At 37.7% G+C, this 21845-nt stretch overlaps 4 protein-coding genes across 6 annotated transcripts; 1 reads left to right on the top strand and 3 right to left on the bottom strand.

Moving 5' to 3' along the window:
* The first annotated feature begins 3537 nt into the window (after window positions 1–3537).
* emd (emerin) lies at window positions 3538–7714 on the top strand. The gene is made up of 8 exons (XM_067447297.1): window positions 3538–3675; window positions 4278–4361; window positions 4553–4648; window positions 4742–4776; window positions 4860–4894; window positions 5001–5042; window positions 5124–5183; window positions 5329–7714. Exons 2-8 carry the CDS (start codon window positions 4280–4282, stop codon window positions 5549–5551), a joined length of 573 nt encoding a protein of 190 aa, XP_067303398.1. The 5' UTR covers window positions 3538–3675; window positions 4278–4279; the 3' UTR covers window positions 5552–7714.
* Window positions 7715–7851: 137 nt separating this feature from the next.
* Window positions 7852–9294, bottom strand: LOC137079324 (ninjurin-1-like). Of its 2 annotated transcripts, XM_067447295.1 has the most exons (4): window positions 9091–9291; window positions 8460–8688; window positions 8251–8380; window positions 7852–8079 (listed from the first exon to the last, which is right to left on the bottom strand). In XM_067447295.1, the coding sequence occupies exons 1-4, from the start codon at window positions 9121–9123 to the stop codon at window positions 8067–8069; spliced, it is 405 nt and encodes a 134-aa protein (XP_067303396.1). In that variant the 5' UTR covers window positions 9124–9291; the 3' UTR covers window positions 7852–8066. The 2 variants fall into 2 exon arrangements, with proteins under 2 accessions (XP_067303396.1, XP_067303397.1); XM_067447296.1 differs by having other exon boundaries at window positions 7852–8380; window positions 9091–9294.
* A 181-nt stretch (window positions 9295–9475) lies between these two features.
* Window positions 9476–13256, bottom strand: haus7 (HAUS augmin-like complex, subunit 7). Its single transcript, XM_067447294.1, has 10 exons — window positions 13103–13256; window positions 12030–12145; window positions 11860–11927; window positions 11712–11773; window positions 11339–11421; window positions 11004–11213; window positions 10815–10920; window positions 10527–10733; window positions 9970–10081; window positions 9476–9890 (listed from the first exon to the last, which is right to left on the bottom strand). The coding sequence occupies exons 1-10, from the start codon at window positions 13202–13204 to the stop codon at window positions 9829–9831; spliced, it is 1128 nt and encodes a 375-aa protein (XP_067303395.1). The 5' UTR covers window positions 13205–13256; the 3' UTR covers window positions 9476–9828.
* Window positions 13257–17568: 4312 nt separating this feature from the next.
* Window positions 17569–21739, bottom strand: LOC137078763 (ninjurin-2-like). 2 transcript variants are annotated; one of them, XM_067446432.1, is made up of 4 exons: window positions 20988–21739; window positions 18847–19075; window positions 18634–18766; window positions 17569–17844 (listed from the first exon to the last, which is right to left on the bottom strand). In XM_067446432.1, the coding sequence occupies exons 1-4, from the start codon at window positions 21024–21026 to the stop codon at window positions 17778–17780; spliced, it is 468 nt and encodes a 155-aa protein (XP_067302533.1). In that variant the 5' UTR covers window positions 21027–21739; the 3' UTR covers window positions 17569–17777. The 2 variants fall into 2 exon arrangements, with proteins under 2 accessions (XP_067302533.1, XP_067302532.1); XM_067446431.1 differs by having other exon boundaries at window positions 18847–21739.
* Window positions 21740–21845: the final 106 nt, after the last annotated feature.

The raw sequence follows: 21845 nt of genomic DNA, 5'->3' as shown, positions 1-21845 counted from the left end.
TCTGCTCATCACCGGTCCAATACAGTCCCAACAGTGAAGCATGGTGGTGTTTATCAGCTACAGGGACAGGAGAACTGGTTACAATTGAGGGAAAGATGAATGCGGCCAAGTACAGGGATCCTGAACGAAAACCTTCTCCAGAGTGCTCAAGACCTCAGACTGGGCAGAAGGTTCACCTTCCAATAAGACAATCCTAAGCACAGCTAAAATAATGAAGGAGTGGCTTCACAACAACTCTGTGACTGTTCTTGAATGGCCCAGCCAGAGCCCTGACTTAAACCCAATTGAGCATCTCGAGAGACCTGAAAATGGCTGTCCACCAGCGTTTACCATCCAACCTGACAGAACTGGAGAGGATCTGCAGGGAGGAATGGCAGAGGATCCCTAAAAAGACTCATGGCTGTATTAGATCAAAAGGGTGCTTCTACTAAATACTGCGCACAGGGTCTAAATACCATGTGATATTTCTTTTTTAATAAATCTGCACAAATGTCAACAATTCTGTTTTTCTGTCAATATGGGGTGCTGTGTGTACATAATGTGAGAAAATTAAACTTGAGAAAATTAACTTACATGATGCAGGAAATGACTGCAATATAACAGAGTATATATGGGCAAACTTAGACTATTGGTTCTCCATTGTCTCCTTCTTTTGTATTGTTTGCGCTTTGACAAATCTGCTGGGCTTTACAACCCCTCTTTCTTTTTTCTCTACCTGTCTCTCTTCCGTTGCTCTTCATATTTGACAGGGTCCTCTTTAAGGTCGGTCCCTATAGGACTGAGACCTTTCTCCAGTTGACTTCCATAGCATCTTAAAAATAGATGAAAAGGCATTTCAACAAATATATTTGAATAAATACATTAGCGTTGTACATTTAAATAAATAAAATATTCATATGTAGCCAATCAATCTATGAATTGCACCTTGTAAGCATAAATGTAATTTCCACCCAAGAAGGTAATGTGGTGGAAATAACGGTGGTGGAAGTGACAATCCTACAGTATTTTGTAAAAAAAAAACAAAAAAACAAGCTAATATTACAGATTAGCTATGAGTTGTTAGCAAGAATTGCATGCATGAAAAACTCATCTATTTGTGTTAAATCTATTTATTTACAAACTCATTTGCTGTTACTCCATGTTTGGAAATGACATACAATAAAAATATTTTCCTTTCAAGCACCTATATAAAATCACGTTAATAGTTGTCTGCCCTTAAAAACCTCAATTAGCTATGTTTTGATTTTACTGATACTTTCAGTCATATATAAAAAACAGATAAATCATATTTTTACACTTCTTTTTCATTATTGAAGATATGTGACAAGCACAAAACAGCAATATTTGCATGTGTAATGAAGTTTAAAAAGGTGAAAAAAATCATTATAGACTACCGGTAAAAAGTTTCTAAGGTACTTTTATTTTACATTTAACTATGAAAGTGTCAATTTTTTAAATGAAATGTTTTTTTATAAAATATCAAAGGACATGAAAGATCCCGCAGTCTAAGAATTGCCCTTAAATAAAAATAGCGATTCGATAGGCTTGTTCACACACCATTTGACGTCAATAATTTACACTGGTAGCCAAGGGCGCCGTAAAGGGGTGGAAGGTTAGGACGATTCTAAGGGCCCAGACTGATTTAGGGCCCAGAAGAGCAGACCCCCTTTTTCTTTTCTTATTTATTTTCTCTTTTTTATACATACATTAAATGTGCTTGGGCCCCTCATGCAGTAAATGTGTATTTTGTCCGTTTTGACCATAGATTTTATATTTAAAAAACTAATTTCAAAATTTCAGTCACAACCTTCTCCCCCCTCCCTCACAATGGTTCATTCCACCTGTGCGGTCCGCGCTAGCGTGAGCTCTTGGTTATTGCACTTGCTATGATGAAGCGCAGACAGTGACACACGCAGGTATGTCACATCAAAAGTCGGGGCATCAAAAACGGAAAGAAAAGAAGGAAAGAGAAGACAGAGAACGCCAAAGTCTACAGTTTGTCACACAGTTTTTCAAAAAGAAAGGCAGCTTGCCCTATTCCTCTAACGTTATTCCAAAACTTTCAGAGTTAGCCTACTTATTTTTGTTGCTACATGACCTGCTTTTATCTAGCTAAAATAATTACTGAATTATAATTTACATCCAACAATACATCTCTGATGTGCTGTCTCCGGGTTATCATGTCTCGTAGACACAGATTCAGTGGCTACTGCACACCCTTCCTCCACGCCCCCCGTCCCCGTCTCAAATGAACAAGGTGAGCCTGAGCGCGAAATTTTACGAAGATTGAAGCCTCTAAACACGTCTTATCTACTGTGTTCGCCACATGATGATAAACAAAAAGTAATCTACACGCTTCAAAAATTACAAAATCAGTTTGCCATGTTCTGTCACGTGACAGTGCTGCTGCTACGATCGATGCTGTCTTACTTGATGTTCTTAAAGCAACACAAGGTAACTTTTCAACCTTCATAATATATTTTCAAGACTCTTGTGATGATACATCGACTTACAATAGGTTGAATGAGTAATGCCAAGACACACCTGGCATTACTCCTGGTGTGTCTTGATTTTGAGCCCTTTTGGCCTAGCTATTTTTATTCCTTGACTGATTTAATTATGAGTTAGTTCTAGCTGATGTTTCCTGATTGAGCAGGTGGACCCAGCTAAAGCTTGTTCATGTAAAATATATGTCAATATGTGTACAATATGTTCTGTTGTGCTTGCAATTGCAATTGAGATAATAAATGTTTTTCCCTTTTATGTAAACAAGTACATCTTTCTATATTTGTTTCTTGTTTTTGTAGGCTTTGTACTCATCTTTAGACATTTTAACTATGCAATGTGCTAAATATCTTTTTTAAAGTATACAGGGCATGTTTATTGGGTTAAATTTTATCTGTAAAAATTGTAGGGGGCCCAGAAATTTTGTTTTCCATAGGGCCCAGAATTTCTGGCGGCACCCCTGCTGGTAGCTCTGCAGCGCTTCTGTTTAAAAGGAAAGATAAGCTCCCATAGACAGTAAAAGGTAAGCTCCCCGTCAGAGAAATGTAAAAGGTGACTCATGTTATGGCGGTCTGTCCATGCCAACGTGAAAACAAATACAAACTGGTTACTCCTACCTTCAAAAAAACAATAGTATTGTTGCGATGTCTCCCCTCAGCGGTAAAGAGGTGTGGTGTTTTCAGAAATCATTCTAAATGCTGATTTGCTGCTCAAGACACATATGAGCAATTTTCAAAACAGTTCTGCTGCTTAAAAACAGTACACAATAAAAACAGTACACAATTTGATCCGTTTAAAATGCAGTCTTTGTTGGATATAAGTATTAATTTCCTTTTTTTTTTTGTAATATTTTGACGGCTGGTGTTACGTTTTTTTTATTTGTTTTTTTTATACATAACTGTTACTATAGTGGTGTATACATTCAAATATAACTGCTTTTATCGGAAAACAACAGTGTGAGAGACATTTTTTTCGCTTCGCACAACATTTTACCTTAAAAAAACAAACAAACAAAAAACAACATTTAAATTAAAAAAAAAAGGTCTTGACGCTTTGAACCGCTTTGAACACGCCTCGGCAGGACTGGCGAAAGGAAGTAGTGCGTGTCTCCTCCTAGCGCGACACGCCCAGCTCAGGAAAGCGCCTTTTTACGTCCTGGAATCGTTTCAGGTAATTTAATTAGTTTAAAAAAATAGTATTTTTAAACATAAAAGGTGTATATATGCAGGAGAATACAAACGATTGCATTGCAAAGCTATGGCTTGCCCTTCTATCCTAATGCTAAATTCGTTGTTGAAGTTGTGTCATGGTTTCGCTTGCGAGCTCGAGAAATCCATTTTCTCTCCTTTTGTTCGCTTTAAAACGCCATTAGAGCCGTTAAATCCTAAATACGTAGGCTTTGATGTGTTTTAATCTGACAGAAGAATCAATTTTCGCTTGGTCTTTGCGTAGGAAATATATTTTGTAGTAACGTTAATCCTCAATTTGCAGCTGTTGCGGTTTGCACGTGTATAATCCAGATGTTGTTGTCTCAAACTGAGATACCTTCTTTATTTTCATGCAGTGGTCAATAATACTTCATCTCTGTAATAGGTTTTTTTTTTATTCTTCAGGAACTCTTTGGGGATAAAATAAACGTACTTTTATGTTACAGTTCTCAGCCAAGTAGGCCTACTAAAACATAACGTTAATTATGAGTAATCTCAGTCAGTTCTCTATTGTTTTGTTTGTAATATTAATTCTAAACCTTAACATTAAAACGGTTGTTGCAGATATGTCTACATTCAGTGGAAAATCTGACAAGGAGATCAGTCAGCTGTTGGATGAGTATGGCATTAAACATGGGCCCATAGTAGGTATGTGTTGTCTTTAATCTGAGAAGTTTTAAAACATTTATATTTAATTAAAAATATTTAAAATAAAACTTTGTTATTCACAGAGTATGTTATTATATTTTCTTCATTATATTTAAGCACTAGTCAAAAAGGTTTTTGTCAATCTGGCAAAAATTGTAATGTGATTGTAAGGTGCCCGTTTTGTTTTGCAGAATCCACTCGGAAACTCTATGAAAAGAAACTGAAAGAAGCCATGGCCAAAAACACTAAGCCTACCTCGTCTGACAGGACATACTACAGAGAAGAACGTAAGGCATTTCTTAAAAAAAGAGACAAGCTTTGACATCAACCATATATCATGTGTATAATTACATTACTAAAATTTGCTTTTGTTTTCATAGAGGACGAAGTAGAATATGTAACGTATCATCAGCCTGTAAGTAAAAACTGAACTGAATTTTAAGGGTAAGTGTCATCAGACATGTAGTCTTTTAAACAATCATTGTTCATATTTTGCAGCCACAAATGATAAGACACGATGGATTTGGTGATGTGTAAGTAGCTTTTTTATTTTATTAAATATGAAATGTTCCTGCTGAGATCACAGATAATATCATGTATGCTGCTTACAGTAATTGTATAAATGTGATCTCTCCCCAGCACAAGGAGGACAAAGGTCATAGATTCAGATTTTGCTCACGAGTGAGTGAGATTAATTTATTTCTTCATCATCTCAATTAAGGTTGCCACCTCCTAAAAGCTAACTGGATGCTCTCTCCACAGCATAAGGAGGTCAAAGTTTACTGATTATAGAGATGATGATGATGTAGACCATATCAATGAGTGAGTTTCTGTTTTAATAACATTGTTTCAGAATGTTTCTATTCTTTTGCTCTTGCCCTAAAAATATGCTTTACTTTGTACAATGTTAATAATCCTGTAACCTCACTAAGAAATAAATGAAATGTCCTTTCCGTCTATTTTGAAGGTCCGTTATCAGTCCAACTCAAACAACCTATCAGAGTTATACTCGCCCAGGCCTGTCCGCCTCTAAATCCATCCAGCGTGGTGCCAGTCCAGAAACCAGCAAACTAGGAGGTGTGCCAGTGTGGCTGCGTGTCTTGGTGTTTCTTATCGTTGCTGTGTTTCTTTATTATGTGTACACGTGTATGGAGCCTGCAGAAGAGGCTCCCATTAAAACCATTCAGTAGGGGAGCAGTGAGATGTTTTAAAGGAACATGCTGACTTTATGGGAATTTAGCTTATTCACCATATCCCCCAGAGTTAGATAAATCCATACATACCATTTTTTAAAATCTCATAAATCTGTCTGACACACCCACCACTAACCTATTTTAGCACAAAGACTGGAGTTAAACGGCTCCATCTAGCCTACTACTTCTCAATAAGTGACAAAATAACATCAACATTTTCCATATTACATGTTGTGATGTGTATAGGTACTTAGTTTACTAAGACCGACAGAAAATAAAAAGTTGCAATTTTCTAGATTTTCTTATTCCTGCGTAATAATCCAGGAACTTTGCTGCTGTACCATGGGTGCAGCGGCGCAATGATATTATGCACCGCCTGAAAATAGGCTAACTTATGTCAACATAACGAACGTGACAACCTGCTTGCACAGAGAGCACGCTGGGGAATATTTTCAGCCGCTGCGTTAAATCATTGTGCCGCTGCATCCATGGTACGGCAGCAAAATTCCTGGATTATTACGCAGGAATGAGAGAATAGTTCCTAGCTATATCGGTCTAGGAAATCACAACTTTTCATTTTCCGTTAGTTTTAGTTCACAATGTTACTATACACATCACATACAAATATAAAATGTTGGCGTTATTTTATCACTTATTGAGCAGTAGGCTAGATTGAGCCGTTTACCTCCAGTGCTAAAATAGGATGGCGGTGGGTGTGTCAGACAGAGTTATGGCACGCACAGAGATAAAAATGGTATGTAGGACCATATCTACCTCTGGGGGATACGGTGAATAAGCTAAAATCCCAAAAAGTCAGCATGTTCCTTTAAATATGTTCATCAGCCCCAACTAAAACTGATTCAGTAGAAGAACAACCAAAAATATAGCCTGTAATATATTCTGTAAGAATACAGATTGTGAACGGTTTAATTCCAGTTATTGTACAACTTAACTTGTGCATAATGCGTAGTTTCATTAAAATATTTGCTATGCTTTTTTATAAACAAATAGGAACCGATGTGGAAGTCTGACCAAATCAAGACATTTCTGTTATAATTGGGGCATTTAAATGTCTTTAAAGCTTATTTTCTTTTAAATTGGATGTATAATCCTTATGCCATGGCAATATATTTAGGGCCTGTGTTCATGGGACATTATGTAAAGCACTATTTGGTACGCTGCTTCTATTCACTGTTTTTCTGGGGTGCTGAATTAAAAGCATTAAGAGCATATTTAAGCAATAAAGCATACAATATTAGGCTAGTTAGTGAATAATAGTTTTAGCGATTGATCTTTGTTGGGTACAATGCAACACGACCGCTCCAGTCAAGACTATATTTAAAATATAGTAAAGCCTTGAGTGCCTTATTACAATTGTTCTAAAGTTTTTAATTCATATAAATTGTATAAATATAATTTTATTAACAGATTCATTATGTACTATACTTGTGCTACACAGTATTGTCCCTGACATGTAAACACTACCAGTATGTTTTTTGCTTATGCTTTTGGTTTGAATGTTATGTAGTGTACCCAAAAGTATATGCAGATGAGCCAAAACATTATGACATTTTGTCATGAAGGAGTGTACCAGGTTTACAACAATGTTTAGGTATGTGGGCATGTATCAAATTTACAAGAATGGCTAGACCCAGGGTTTTCCAGCAAAATGTTGCTCAGAGTATCAACTTCCCTGGCTCTTGCTGGGGAACTGCTGACAGGAGCAGCCCACAAGACTTGCTTTTTTAGTGATACTCTGACCCAGTGTTCTGGCCATAACAATTTGGCCCATGTCAAAATCTCATCTTTATTTCTGCTGCAGCCACATTGATTGCAAGGACTGCTTTTTCACTAAAAACATGTGACCTTTTTAGGAAATTATCAAAACAAATTTGCTTCACCTGTGGTCACAATGTTTTGGCTCATCAGTGAATATTGTGTCATTGCATTGAATTGTCATTAGATAACTGAATGCAAGCCAATGTTGATACTAAAGCTTTTCTCAATTTGCAAAGTAATTGCACATCCAAAAATGTTACATTTGAAACATAGTTTATCATTCAAAGCTATACAAACTTATTTTTGTAAAATGTTTTCTTGAAAAGCCTGTGCTGCCTTTTAAAAATGCCACTTGGTTTGAAATTTTACCTAAAGTGATATTTGTACTTTGACAAAAATGCTTTGTTTATTGTTTTTTTTGCAGAACTTTTTTTTTAAGTACACAAGGGACATACAAAAAATGTCCAGAAATATTTCATTGTTATTGCTGACTGTTCTGATTTTTATTTCTTGCCTGCTGTCAATGAAGTGAACAGACACATAATAGCAAATTCAATTTGTTACAAAACATCAAATTACACAGTTGCTCAGAAAGTGCTTTGTTAAATGAAGGTATCCAGATAAATAAATCTTGAAAAATGTGTTTAATTAGTGAATGGAGGCAACTGAAGGTTATCCTGAGAGATAAAGGTGTAAATGCAATCCTTGTGTATTATTTGGAGGAACAGCAATATCAGATGCTGTTTCTAAAACACAAAGAAGAGATGGAAAGTCAGCCTGTGCAAATTCTCACGATTTTAAACTATTCTGACTCCAATTTTTCTACTTTCCTACAGCATTTACTGCTAACAGGTCTAAAAGTCTGATAAGAAAAAAAAGCTATTTAATCCATTCTTAATTAGCAAGATTCTGCTCACCCTCCAGACTCAAATCCCAACACAGTGATGATGACGTTGATAAGAACAGTAAAGAACACAAATACAATGGCCATATTATTCATTGTGTTCAGTCGCGGCTGTTTCCTGACATCATTGAGGTCATACTTCACTGAAGGAACAAGAGAAAGCACATCAGTGAAAGGAGATCAGAATGCTTTCAAACAGACATAAGTGTGCCGTGAACTAACCAATGAAGATGAGCAGGAGGCCAACAATGACCTGCAGTGAGATGGACAGGGAGATCAGAGAAATAAGAGGGAAGTAGAAGCGGTGCTGAGGTCCTGAATGCAGCACGGTCTTCAGCTGAGAGGAGTTCGCCATCAGAAGAGCCACATCCAACATGCTCTGCGCTGCACTCTTCTTAGTAGCGTAATGATTCATGTTGAAGGGACGCAGTCTGTTCCCTGTGGCACGAGCCTGATGGAGTGAACATTAGATTATAACATTCAGTGGCCTGTGCACTCAAGAACATGAAATTAGACAAAATACTACCATAACTAGCTATTGAGTGCAAGGCAAAAGTTAAACACATTCAAATGTTTGCGCTAGTTGTTTCCACAGAACAGACACTGAAAGCTTAAGCAAATAAGAAAGTTCTCACAGCACTGCGTGAACACAGAACTAAAGGACCTTTTCAACAAAGTATGGCCATCACTTAGGTGCCATTGGGTGGATGAAATCCTGACAAGTCTGCTTGCATGTGACACAGCATTATGTTGAATTATTGATTTCATATAAAAGTATATTAATGCCACTATATAGAGCTGCTAGGTGTTCTCCGCACTATAACAGATCAGGAAACACACATCTGTTACTCACCACTCCGTGTTGACCGAGGGCTTGTTCCTCCATTGGCTTCGGGTTTTGTTTAGCAGCAGAAATGTTTAAAAGAAGCAGTCAAGATGCTCACAAATGACTCTGCTCACTGCGATAAGTGTTTTACACTACAATTCCTGTCTCTCTCCAAAAGATGTGCTTTTAAAGATTGAGAGAAAGACCCTCCCATCAGTCACTCTCACCAATGTGTGAACAGACCACCTTGAAAAGGATTACTTCTTCAGTTTACACATTTAAATGTAGAAAAATGTATAAATTAGAAGGCACGTGTTTTTGTAATGTAACCTTTATTTTAAAAAAGCATGTCATGACATTGCAGGATCAAACACACAAAATATGATCTTGTGTTTGCTGCATCTGCATTATTTGGGAGTCAAAACACTAATAGCAGTACAAAAACACAATTCAACATGTTTTTTAAAGAAAGGAATGTTTATAATAGCTATTAGGAGTATATTAGATAGAACAATTGAATTAGTTGGATGTTTATTAATGTGACATTTATTTCTAGTATAATATAAATCTGTACAATAGTGCATGGCATAGTGGTGGTAAAACACAAAGGGCTGTGTTTTACAAAGACACCAGGGCACAGTCCTGGTCATGTAAATAAGTGGACTGATTGAAGTCTATGTCCATTTTAACCATTTAAAACTTTCAACAACAAAAAACATTTAAGCAATAGGCTGTAGATTTCTGTTCAGACAATGAGTGTCCAAGTTATGATTGGTGAAGGGAAAGAAAAGCCACATATTTTTTCTTCAGCTCCTCCAACTGTTTGGCTAAAAATAAAAAGCATCTTATTTGAATGTTTGTGTAAAAAGTATCGCTCAAATCCAAGATATCCAAGAAAATACTCACGCAGTGTGTGCTTTTCTCCTTTAGACCAGTACCGCCTGTCTGTCTGCAGCTGTTGCACTGTTTGTGTAAGAGACGACGACGTTTCAGACAGCTGCTTAAGAGCCTCCAGCTCCTGAAGAGTAAATTATGAATATGCAAAATATTTGGATATGAATTTATGGAAGAATAATGGGAACATGAGATGGGAGGGAAAAAAATTACATTTCCATGCTTTTGCATTCCCTTGAAATTTCCCCCTAAAACTTTGCATTCACTCACAAAACATTTTCGTTCTTTTACAAAGTATTGCCTTTCTCCAAAAAACTTTGCAAAACATTTGCTTTCTGTCGCAAAGCAGACTACAGCGTTTCGCAAAAGCACTGCATTTGCTCACAAAACATTTGCATTCTGTCACAAAATATTATGTTCCCCGAAGAAACTGTTTTTCTTTTCGTTTGTTTACAAAAGCAACGAAATATAGTTTTTCCTCTCACCTTATATTATTTCCAATAAAATGTTTTTGATTCCCAATCTGATTCTGTTAGTCTACTGCAAATAAAAGATGTACGAGGCCTTACCTTATTACAGGAGTGCAGAAGCTGATGTACAGATTGAAACACACTAGTGCCTGAGCTGAGGGTCGGAGGGGTTCTCTGGCAGTACCCTTTAAAGTCGGTGTTGTAGATGTGTCCGAAGGCTGTCATAAGCTGAGACATGTCCGAGATGGCCACTTTCAGCACACAGGGGGACAGCACAGCTGCAGAACCTGACTGCAGGAACTCGCACTGAGGAACAGAAAGGATCGCGCTATTATACAAACCAGACTTGTGATATCAGATGTGAAAAGCGGCACATGATGGTCCCACCTCTTTGTGGATCTCCTCTAATGTGCTCTGGGTAGACTGCAGCAGCGCTTTGGCCTCTGAAAGGCTTTCTTCTCCATGACTTCCAAGTCGGGAATGTTGATCACTCCTTCAACAGAGGTAAGTAACAACTGTGTTCAACAGTCTAGATTAAAAAAACCTGCACATGGCCACATAACAAATCACACAGACCTGTTAATGAAATCACGGGGTTTACTGTGGTTCCCGTTCAGTTTGTTGTGAGCTGACTGTGTGCGTATCAGATGTTCACGGATGTGTGCGGGCCACGGGTTGCAGGTTGGGTTCAGGAGCTTATCCAGGTCAGATAAGTGATTGTGAAACATCAGCTCGCCGAGAAGATCATCATTCTTCACACTGCCATCTCCAGAGGATGACTTCTGGCTATGTCGATCAAAACAAACCACAAGTAGGTCAAAAAAAACAAGAACATTATTTTAGGGCCTTTGGGGGGGTCTTGCTCAATGTTGATGTTAAATCAATTATATAAAAAAGCAAAAGCCAGATACCTGGAATGTATGGAGGAGTCTGCTTGAATGACCATCAGAAGCTGCTCTTGAAACACCAGCTGTCGTAATGGTGGTGCAAGACCCTGAAAATATAACATAACAGGACAGATGAATTCATTCTGCTTTATATATTTAAAATGATAAGATATAAATGCCTGTACCATGGCAGTTAAACAGCCGAATTAGCCTGATTTATTCAAGTATTGTGCGACACAGCTGTATTTTTGGACCAATTTTTTTTTTTTACTTCAATAAAATTCAGCATTCTTGCTATACAGCTGCAATAATCAAGGGGAAATAAAAACATCTATATTCTGCTCCTTATGTCAAATGTATTAGACAGTATAAAGATCACCATCATATAACGCCATACCTTGATTAAATCCTGGTCATTAGCTCTACATAGCATCATTTCATTACCAAACCGTGTGAGTTCTGTGTGAGAGAAAAAGCACAATGATAACAAAACAATGAGCATAAGAATATTAAACAATATGAAAAAGAGCATTTGTTGGATTTACCTTGAATTAAATCCTCATTCTGAGTCGCTTTAGTTGTGGAAAACTTCTCTCTTAGGGATGGACAAATGCTTTGAAAAATAAACACACAGACAAAGCATTTGCATTTAATTATAACAGTCACACTTGGCATCAATATCATCATATGTTTAATAGTCAATCAGGGATCAGACCTGGTGCAAATCCACTTGAGTATATCTGTCCTGTGTAACGAAGGTGAGCAGAGGAGCTCCTGCACGCTGTCTGCCTCCCTCAGGTACAGCCCATCCACCAGAGGACAGCCCAGACTCTGAACACAACATTAACACTTATTAGTAACTTATAATTAAAACATATTGGCCTGGTTTCACAGACAGGTCTTAGATTAAGCTAGAATTAGGCCTTAGCTCAATTAGGACATTTAAGTAGTGCCTTAGAGAAAGAAAGAAAAAAGCATTACTTATGTGCATCTTGAGACTAAACAATGGCACTGATATATTTGAAGATATCAGTGCAAATTGCTTTCAGTTAAAACAGCTAAAACATGCATTTAGTCTGGGACTAAGTTTAAATTTTGATTCTGAAATATGGGGCCAATCTCATCTAATGCATCAAATAGTCTAGATTAAAATAAACTAGACCCAAGTGTCACAATAACACTATTGTGTAACAAGTCATATAGTTCCTTAAAGTCACATATGGTGCATAAAATCTGATGTTTTTAAACTGGGGGCACAAAGGGAGTTGTAGGAGGCCATGGGAAAGTTTAGAGAAAAACTGTGCAAAAAAACATTAACAATAAAAAAAGTAAATTAAAAATTGTATTTTAAGAGTAAATACATTTTAGAATGGGGGTCCCACACAAGTGTGTTCATATTTGGGGGATTGAAATCCCCCTACATTAACTCACTACCGAGACAATCTTTAGGCTATATAACGTAGCATACACAGATTCTGATAAGATAAACTATTATTTTTCTAAATTATTTATATTACACAAGTGAATCCGTTGTCTACTAAACTGTGGACAGCAATACTCTGAAATATCTGTTATGGCGAATATATTTAACGTTAGTTGATAACTTTCGCAAATTACGAAGCAATAATTAGCTTCAAAAGCAGCGTTTACGTTACGTAAGTTATACAACTAGACACCAAACAGTAATGTTACTGCACTCAAAACAGCCAGTTTTAACTTTGCGAAACGTCAACATTATTTAATGTTTTCTTAGAACGTGTGGTGAGTCTATGAAGATGTGGAAACTACCTGAAGGATGCTGTAAACACGCAGAGCCAGCTGCTGCTCTTTTGAATCGCCCGCCATGTTGTTATTCCTGCAGTGAGCCTGTTGGCTGTGCGTCAGTGTCATTCAGCGCCTGCGGTCACAGCGACGCCCAGCGGCCACGCGCATACACTACAACTAAACAAAAACTACAAGAGCATACTTATGCATGGAAGCATATGGGTAGCAATATTCAATTTGCAATATATTTCTGTATTTACATTTTCCATACCAAATGTGCAACCTTTGGAGCAAAATGCTAATCCAAGATCAATAATATAATTTCCTACACTATAGTGTAGTTGCTACATTGCGGAACATTTAATGATAATGCAACCGTGTCTTAACTGTGAGTGTAAATGCAATTAAGAAAAATAACATTTAAATGTCAATTTTGCTAAAAGTTTGCTTAAATATGTTAAACATATCTAATAATCTCTGTAATACATTTTTAATTTTAATTGTGCAACTTATAAAACATAAACATGTGTTTAACGTATACGTTAAAACTAGAGTAGGAAATAACAAAATAACATTTTGTTCCAAAATTTTGCACATTTGGTTTGGAAAATGTAAATGTAAATACTGAATTGTGATTTTACATATTGAATTGTCTTCATGCATATTGCATTTCATATTGAATATTGCTACCAATATTCTTCCATACTTATTTTTATTTCGTAATCAACTTTTTATTTGGCTTTAACACAAAATTAAAACTATACCAAATGGTATAGGCCAGCATGCATACTCGTGTATATAAAGTAACATCACTTTTCAAACTATATACAATTGCCAAAGCTTTGGGAATAAATAAATAAATAATAATAATAATAATAGATTTTATTTATAATGATCTTTTCATTCCAAAGAATCTCAAAGTGCAACAATGGAAAAGGAAAAAATAACAAAAAAGAATAAAAAGTAATAAAAAATACAATAATAATAATAATATAAAATAATAATAATGATAATAATAATAGAATAATACAAACAATCAACACATAAAAGCCTTTCTGAACAGAAAAGTCTTCAGTTCAGCTTTAAACTGGTCCAGGCTCTGTACTGCTCTCAGCTCATTGGGAAGGTGGTTCCAAAGCAGCGGTGCAGCCGAGCAGAAAGCTCGATCTCCCATGGTACGAAGCCTGGTGGTGGGAACTTGAAGAAGCCGGTGGCCGGAAGATCTGAGGGTGCAGGTGGAGGATTTCAGAGTGATGAGTTTCTGTAGATATGGAGGTGCATGTCCGTGATGCATTTATGTGAGAAAAGGAGGATTTTGTAGTCGATTCAGGATGAAACAGGGAGTGCAGTGAGTCTAGGATGGGAGTTATGTGATCATATTTACGGACTCTCATAAGGACTCTGGCAGCACTGTTCTGGATATATTGAAGCATCTGGATATTTCTGCCAGAAATCCCACTGAAGAGTCCGTTGCAGTAGTCCACCCTGGTGGAGACAAAGGCATGGACAAGTTTCTCTGCATCTGGAAAGGTTAAAAAGGGACGGAGTTCGGAGATGTTTTGAAGGTGGTGGAAGGAAGTTGTATAAATGTGCTTAATGTGGTCATTGAAGGTCAGCTGTGGGTCAAACCGAACCCCTAGGTTTGTGACTGAGGAGGAGAAAATGATGACCTGGCAGTCAAAGGTGAGCTGGGATAAGGGAGATGAGTGGATCTGATGAGGGGTGCCAACCAGTAGTGCCTCAGTTTTACTGGAGATCAGCTGGAGGAAGTTAGTTCACATCCATGCCTTAATCTCCTCAAGACGTGGCGAGTCGTGACAGAGCTGTGGAGGGGCTCGGGGCAGTTTTAATATGAAGTTGCGTGTCATCAGCATAACAATGACAAGATAGTCCATGTCTGCTGATGGGAAGGACCTAGGGGAAGCATGTAGAGGATGAATAAGATTGGGCCCAGAACCGACCCCTGAAACACTACATGAAATAGGGAGCAGCCTGGACTCACATTCTCCCAAAATAACACGCTCAGTCCTGCCAGAAAGGCAAGACTGAAACCACTGCAGTGCTACTCCTGACAATCCAACTATGTTGTGGAGGCGGTCCAGGAGGATGGTATGGTCCACGTGTCGAAGGCCGCTGATAGGTCGAGGAGAATGAGCAGTAATGGTGATCCTGATTCAGCTGTCATAAGAAAGTCATTTGCCACCCAAAACAGAGCTGTTTCGGTGCTGTGGGCTGAACGAAAGCATGATTGAAATGTCTCAAATAGGTTATTTTTTAGATGATTGTGGAGCTGAGAGGCGGCTTCCTTCTCTAGAACCTTCGACAGGAAGGTGAGGTTGGAGATCGCCCTATAATTAGCAAAGACCTTCGGTCTAGGGTTGGTTTAAGTATAGGACGGATGCCAGCAACTTTAAGGGGAAGAGGGACGTGACTAGTTTTGAGAGAGAGATTACTGGGTGATATAACTGGGTGATGATTGGGCTGACATTGGGAATGAACGACTTGAGCACAACAGTCGGGATGGGATCCAAAGTGCAAGTGGACGCCTTCATTTTTTTTTGATGGTTTCCTCAACGTGGCTCTGCTGGACATCAGTAAAGTGTGGAAGGGATGGCAATCTCCTGGGCGAGGGGTTGGATGATAATGGAGACAAGAAGGAAGAGCCAGATATAGAAGAGAGGATAAACGGGAAAAAAGAAAGAAAATTACATAATAGATAGATAAAATGCAGTTGCAGTAATGTTCTAGAGTGCAACAACCACTTTATCCCATCTAAAATGGAGCTACGTGCTTTATGAATGATCTCTCTATAAGAACAATATCTCTGAAGTAGTTAAACCATTCTTTTATTGAAGGGGGTCCAGGAGAAAACCAGAAATGTGTTATAGTTTTTTTTAGTGGCAGTTAAACCTGCAAATACAATTTTCTTAGAAGCCAAATTAGTATTAATTCTAAGTGAAGAATCATCATTAAATAAAAAATAGGGTATGCAGTTTAGGAATTGGAAAATATTTTACTGCTACTTAGGACCAAATAAATCTGGGCAATCCCAGAAAAGCACCACCCGTTTTCAAATTACATTTTGTACAAACTGCTTCATTTTAAAACATCTGAATGGAGAAAGATAGAATTTCTGAACAAACGTAAAATGAATCAACTGATGTGCAGTATTATTTGAAGAAATAAACACATTGTTCCATCCATTCCCCCAGTCCAATTTCATGCCTCTCTCCTCAAGGTCACGATTCCATGATTCAGTCACTCCCAGAGTTTTATCACGTTTTGAAATGAATTGTGCATATATTCTAGATACCAGTCCAGTGCACGATGTTCCTGAATTAATCCACAGATTCAGCGGGTGAACAGGCAGGGGAGAATCCCAAGGGACTCCATGGGCTTTAATTGCTGATCTCAATCATTGTAGGTACGAAAACCAGGAAAAACCAGAAAGAGTGTATCTTACTTTAAGGTCCTGAAATGATCTTAAGCTGTTTTCTCCATACAAATCTTGCCAAATGTAAACTCCCCCAGAAGCCCAGCTTGCACTGAAGTTTGGGCTAGAGTTCGGCAGTAGATTATAGTTAGGCTATACCAGATTGTAGAGCAATCAGAGTTTCACGAGTTCACACTCACAAATAATTCAGATAGAATAAATGGTATGCGTATTTGGCGTGCTGTCCGAGGAGAGGGCTCTGAGCTCGGTATTTGGCCCGAACCCAGAGTACTCCCCCCGTATTTCTGGTTAGGAAAGTTAACCAGGTGCGTGTGAGGTAGAAGGGGTGGTGGAGGGATGCTGCAAACTTTGTCAAGGAACGTTGGTGAGTTGACTGGGTATTTATGTGATCCTCCACTTGAGCTGATTGGTAGACATGTTGATTACTGATTGTTGACAGCTGGTTGGAATGACATCATGATTAGGTAGATCATTTGAACGTGCTTCTCCCGAACTTAGTTTTTTAAGAAACATCATTTAGTGTTGCAACCTATGACTCGGAACTGCTTCCATAATTAGAAAAAAGTATAATAATTGAGTATTGGAGCATTTTGTGGTATGATGAGTCTGTAAAAAAGTGTAAGTGTAAAGTGTTATTTGTTACTCATATTTCAGGTATGTTTCATTTTATGTAGATTTGTAATTTAAGTTGTCACTTTGAAAAACAAACATTTTATTAGCCCGGATTCACAAAACTGGGCTTAGACCAAACCTGTATTAGGCATTAGTTCAATAGGGCATTTAAGTAGCTTTTTTTAAACATGCCGTAAAAAACATGTGCATCTTGAGTCAAAACATTAGCACTGACACATTTTAATATCTGCTTTCAACAGCTCAAAAATGCATGTGAACTGATTTAATGTCAATTCATCCCTTTTTTTCTTGCGGGAACAAATCAAATGTCAAAAGTACTGTATGAAGTAGCTTTAAATAAATTCAATAAGGTGTTTAGCAGTGTTGCTTTAAAGATGAAAAGATAGATAAAGAAACATAAGAGCACATTTTCACAAACATTTTAATACGATTTTGTTCCTTACATAAAAGATTATCCTTAACATCGGCTTTATTTCCCATAAACTGAACTAGTTAAAAATGTGCAAAACATCACATTAATTTTTGTAAACTGATATAAAATATAAAATGCATGATCATGAAGGCAGGCTGAGTGTAAATACAATCACACGTGAACAGTCTTTGTGGGCTTGCTTAGACATCATCAGTAATGTTTAAAGATCTGGTCTGAGCGAGTGCAGTCTCAAATATCACGCTGCCACTGAAACAAGGGGATGAGATGCAAAGTTAGTACAGTCTGACTTGTTATTCGGATGTGAAAATAAAGAAGGCATATGTCAATATTTCTTATGTAAGCTTCAATGAACTGAGCTAGGTATATTATGGACAGTATTTTGGAAAAACAAGATTTAAAGGTGTCATGAACTGGCATATTTTTAAATGTAATTTTTTTATATGTAGCTCTCTCTTGGAAAGTTCAGTTTTTATGGGCGTGCCGCACTGAAGACTTGGACGTAAACGCCCACGGCTAGGTTTGGATAAGATTTGCATATTTATTTGCTTAGAAGTTGGATTCAGTGTTCAAACTCTATGTAGGCCTAAGTATGTCATGTCAGGCACGAATCGGTGGGCGGGGCTACAGAATCATTTACATTTACATTTACGCATTTGGCAGACGCTTTTATCCAAAGCGACATACATTGCGTTTTTAAGGTACACATTTGACATTTTGTCAATTCTCAATTCTTGCTTTCCCTGGGAATCGAACCCATGACCTTGGCGTTGTAAGCGCCACGGTCAGGCATTGTTCTTATTCCGTTGAGACAGTGCTTCACCACACGATGACGTCAAGGTGAGGCATATTCTGAGAATGATTGTTTGCCGGGCCTGGTGTCTATAAAAGGTTTTTTTGACTAACAAGTTCTCAGGATATTCTTAAATTACCATGACCTTTTATATATATCTAAAGCTCAAGGTAAAATTGATTTCTCAATTCATGACCCCTTTAATTTAAATCTTTTTACTGAGATTTTGCTGTTACTCTGCTCACCCTCCAGTCGACTCAAATCCTAATGCTGTTATGAAGATGTTGATGAGAACAGTAAAGAACACAAATATAGTTGCAGCATCATTCAGTGTGCTCAGTCTCGGCTGTTTCCTGACATCATTGAGGTCATACTTCACTGAAGGAAACAAGAGAAAGCACATCAGTGAAAGGAGATTAGAATGCTTTCAAACAGACATAAGTGTGTCGTAAACTAACCAATGAAGATGAGCAGGAGGCCAACAATGACCTGCAGTGAGATGGACAGGGAGATCAGAGAAATAAGAGGGAAGTAGAAGCGGTGCTGAGGTCCTGAATGCAGCACGGTCTTCAGCTGAGAGGAGTTCGCCATCAGAAGAGCCACATCCAACATGCTCTGCGCTGCACTCTTCTTAGTAGCGTAATGATTCATGTTGAAGGGACGCAGTCTGTTCCCTGTGGCACGAGCCTGCCAGGGAGTGAACACTGCATACATTAAACATATTCTATGCATTTTATATTTCCTTCAAATGAATTTACACGTCTTGAATAACTTGAATAACACTTCAACTAAGGGGTTTCTAAAGAGGAATGCAAAAGAAAGACACATATGGCAAAATTACATAGTATTTTTGTTACAGGTTAAGAAATACATTACGCTAATATGGTAACAAAGCAGGGATGAATAAGATTCCACTTGTATTTTCATTTGTGTGTCAGAAATCTGCACAAATGTCATCAATAAGCCAAAAAGAATGCACTGAGATTTGTAAAGCCGTTACACCTTCCCCAACCAGGACATAGTGAGTCAAATGAATTGAATATAATTATTTCCTCATACTTAATAAAGTTGACATTTCAGTCACAGGCCTACTTAAGAAAGCACTTTTTAAATGGCTAATTATCTGCCAAAAAAATTAGTTGTTTTTTGTTTTGTTTTTGTTAATTAACAGTAATTTAAACAGACATGCTCTAGCTATAGCTCAAATTGCTCAAGGAGTTAATGCTGGTTATGATAGAAAGGTGTCAGAATACACAGTGAATTGCAGTTTGTTACGGATGGGGCTGCATATAGCTTCAAAAGCACTGACAGTGGGCACATGAGCATCAAAACTAGACCACAGAGCAATGGAAGAAGGTGGCCTGGTCTGATAAATCACGTTTTCTTTTTTCATGTGTGCCGCTTACCTGGGGAACATGACACCATGACGCACAATGGGAAAATGGAAAGAAGGCAAGTCGGCAGTGTGATACTTTGGGCAATGTTCTACTAGGAAACCTTGGGTCCTGCCATCCATGTGGATGTTACTTTGACACGTACCACCTACCTAAGCATTGTTGCAGACCATGTACACCCTTTCATGGAAACGGTATTTCCTGGTGGCAGGGGCCTCTTTCAGAAGGATAATGCCACAGAGCAAAAATGGTACAAGAAATGTTTTGAGGAGCACGAGTTTGATGTGTTGACTTGGCCTCCAAATTCCCCAGATCTCAATCCAATCGAGCATCTGTAGGATGTGCTGAACAAACAAGACTGATTCATGGAGGCCCACCTCGCAACTTACAGGACTTAAATGATCTGCTGCTGACATCTTGGTGCCAGATACCAGAGCACACCTTCAGGGGTCTAGTGGAGTCAATGCCTCGATGGGTCAGGGCTGTTTTGGCAGCAAAAGGGGGACCCACACAATAGTAGGAAGGTGGTCATAATTGTACACAGACTGTTAAGGGCATGATCAAAGCAAAGTTTAATTTTAGGATAAACATACCTATATACATTCAAGTTCATGCACATACTTGTCTCATATATGCATTCTAAAAATGCAACATATCGTGTGTGTGTGTTCTACTATCTAGAATGACAAAGATCAAATGACAAAGAGTTTAAAAACAATATATTTTTAAAAAGTTTTAGCTCGCTCAACATGGATTAAAGATGGTTAAACACAAAGGATTGGAATGATGACATTTCAAGGATAAGCCTGTAGCCTGTCAGCATATCAGTTTAGGGTGGTGATGAAGGGTGTTCTCCAGTTCTTTCAAACCCACAGGTTCTGTGAGAGCAGCGAACAAACAATCACTCCCTATATGATATTTATAGCTACTGTAACAAAACAGAACTAGTTTAATTCCTCTTTCACAAATTAAACACACTGTAACAAATTATCGTTATAGTATTTAGCTAATTATTGTTAAACCTGTAAATAAAAAAAATAAAAAAATATTTTGTTTATGGTAGCTATAGCCTGTATTTGTCATATTAAGACCACACAATACGTTTTAATTCTTAATTCTTCGAGCGTGAAAGGTGTCACTTAAGTATTCTGAAATTGTATGCTACTGTTTCAGTTTGTTTTAAAATATCAAGAAAAACACTCTACCTTTTCTGATTCATTGAGAGCTCGGGTCTCCCCCTCCATCGGATGCTCAACTTTCAAGAGTTACGCTTAGTAGTATAGTAGGAAGGACACATCAGAGAAGCTCACAAAGTAATAATACAAACAATGCGTGAAAAAGTAATGATTTCTACACTAAAACATAAACGGATTTAGCTCTCAGCTCTCCCCAAGATGTTCTGGCAGTAGTGGGTGTGATTCTTCTGTAGCCGTTTACTAAAAAGAATCGCCCTGATTCGTTCAGAAGCTGTCAGAAGCCACACCCCTCGTCTTATTTAATTACTTGTTTTTAATTCAACATGTTGACTCAGATTTTATCTTTTTTTTCCCTCAGGTATAATGGACTTCCTTGATATAAACGCCCACTTAACTCATCACAATTCCACCTCTATTTCTGTGCCATTAAATACAGTAATACATATTACACATTCTTTAATAATTAAGCAGACCTCCATTAAGGATTAGCAAGACAGTTACTTTACACGTTGTCTACCATTATCATTTCAGATAACCCTGCCCTACTTTTTATGTAAACAGCTCATAAAAAGTAACTTGGTCAATATGTTGTAAGTAAAATGTTCCTTTCCTGTCTAAGTGGGCAGTTCCTGGACAGAATACAATGCAATGAGAACCAGACAGTGGTGTTCCTTCAAAATTAGTGCTGTAATCAATGTTCCCGTACTGGAGCTATGCTCAGAATATGAAGTTGTATGCTACCTGATGAAAAAGTGTTGGAGACCTTTCTGACTATATATTTATGCCAAGATGATATATCTTTTCAATAAAGGTTTTCTTTAAGGGAAGAGGTGATCTGGCAGTCTTGTACAACGTCATCAGGCCGAA

Source organism: Pseudorasbora parva, chromosome 6, assembly GCF_024679245.1.
Source record: "Pseudorasbora parva isolate DD20220531a chromosome 6, ASM2467924v1, whole genome shotgun sequence".
Classification (NCBI taxonomy): domain Eukaryota; kingdom Metazoa; phylum Chordata; class Actinopteri; order Cypriniformes; family Gobionidae; genus Pseudorasbora; species Pseudorasbora parva.
Note: the sequence above shows the minus strand (reverse complement) of the source record. Positions and strands in the feature narration are given on the sequence as shown.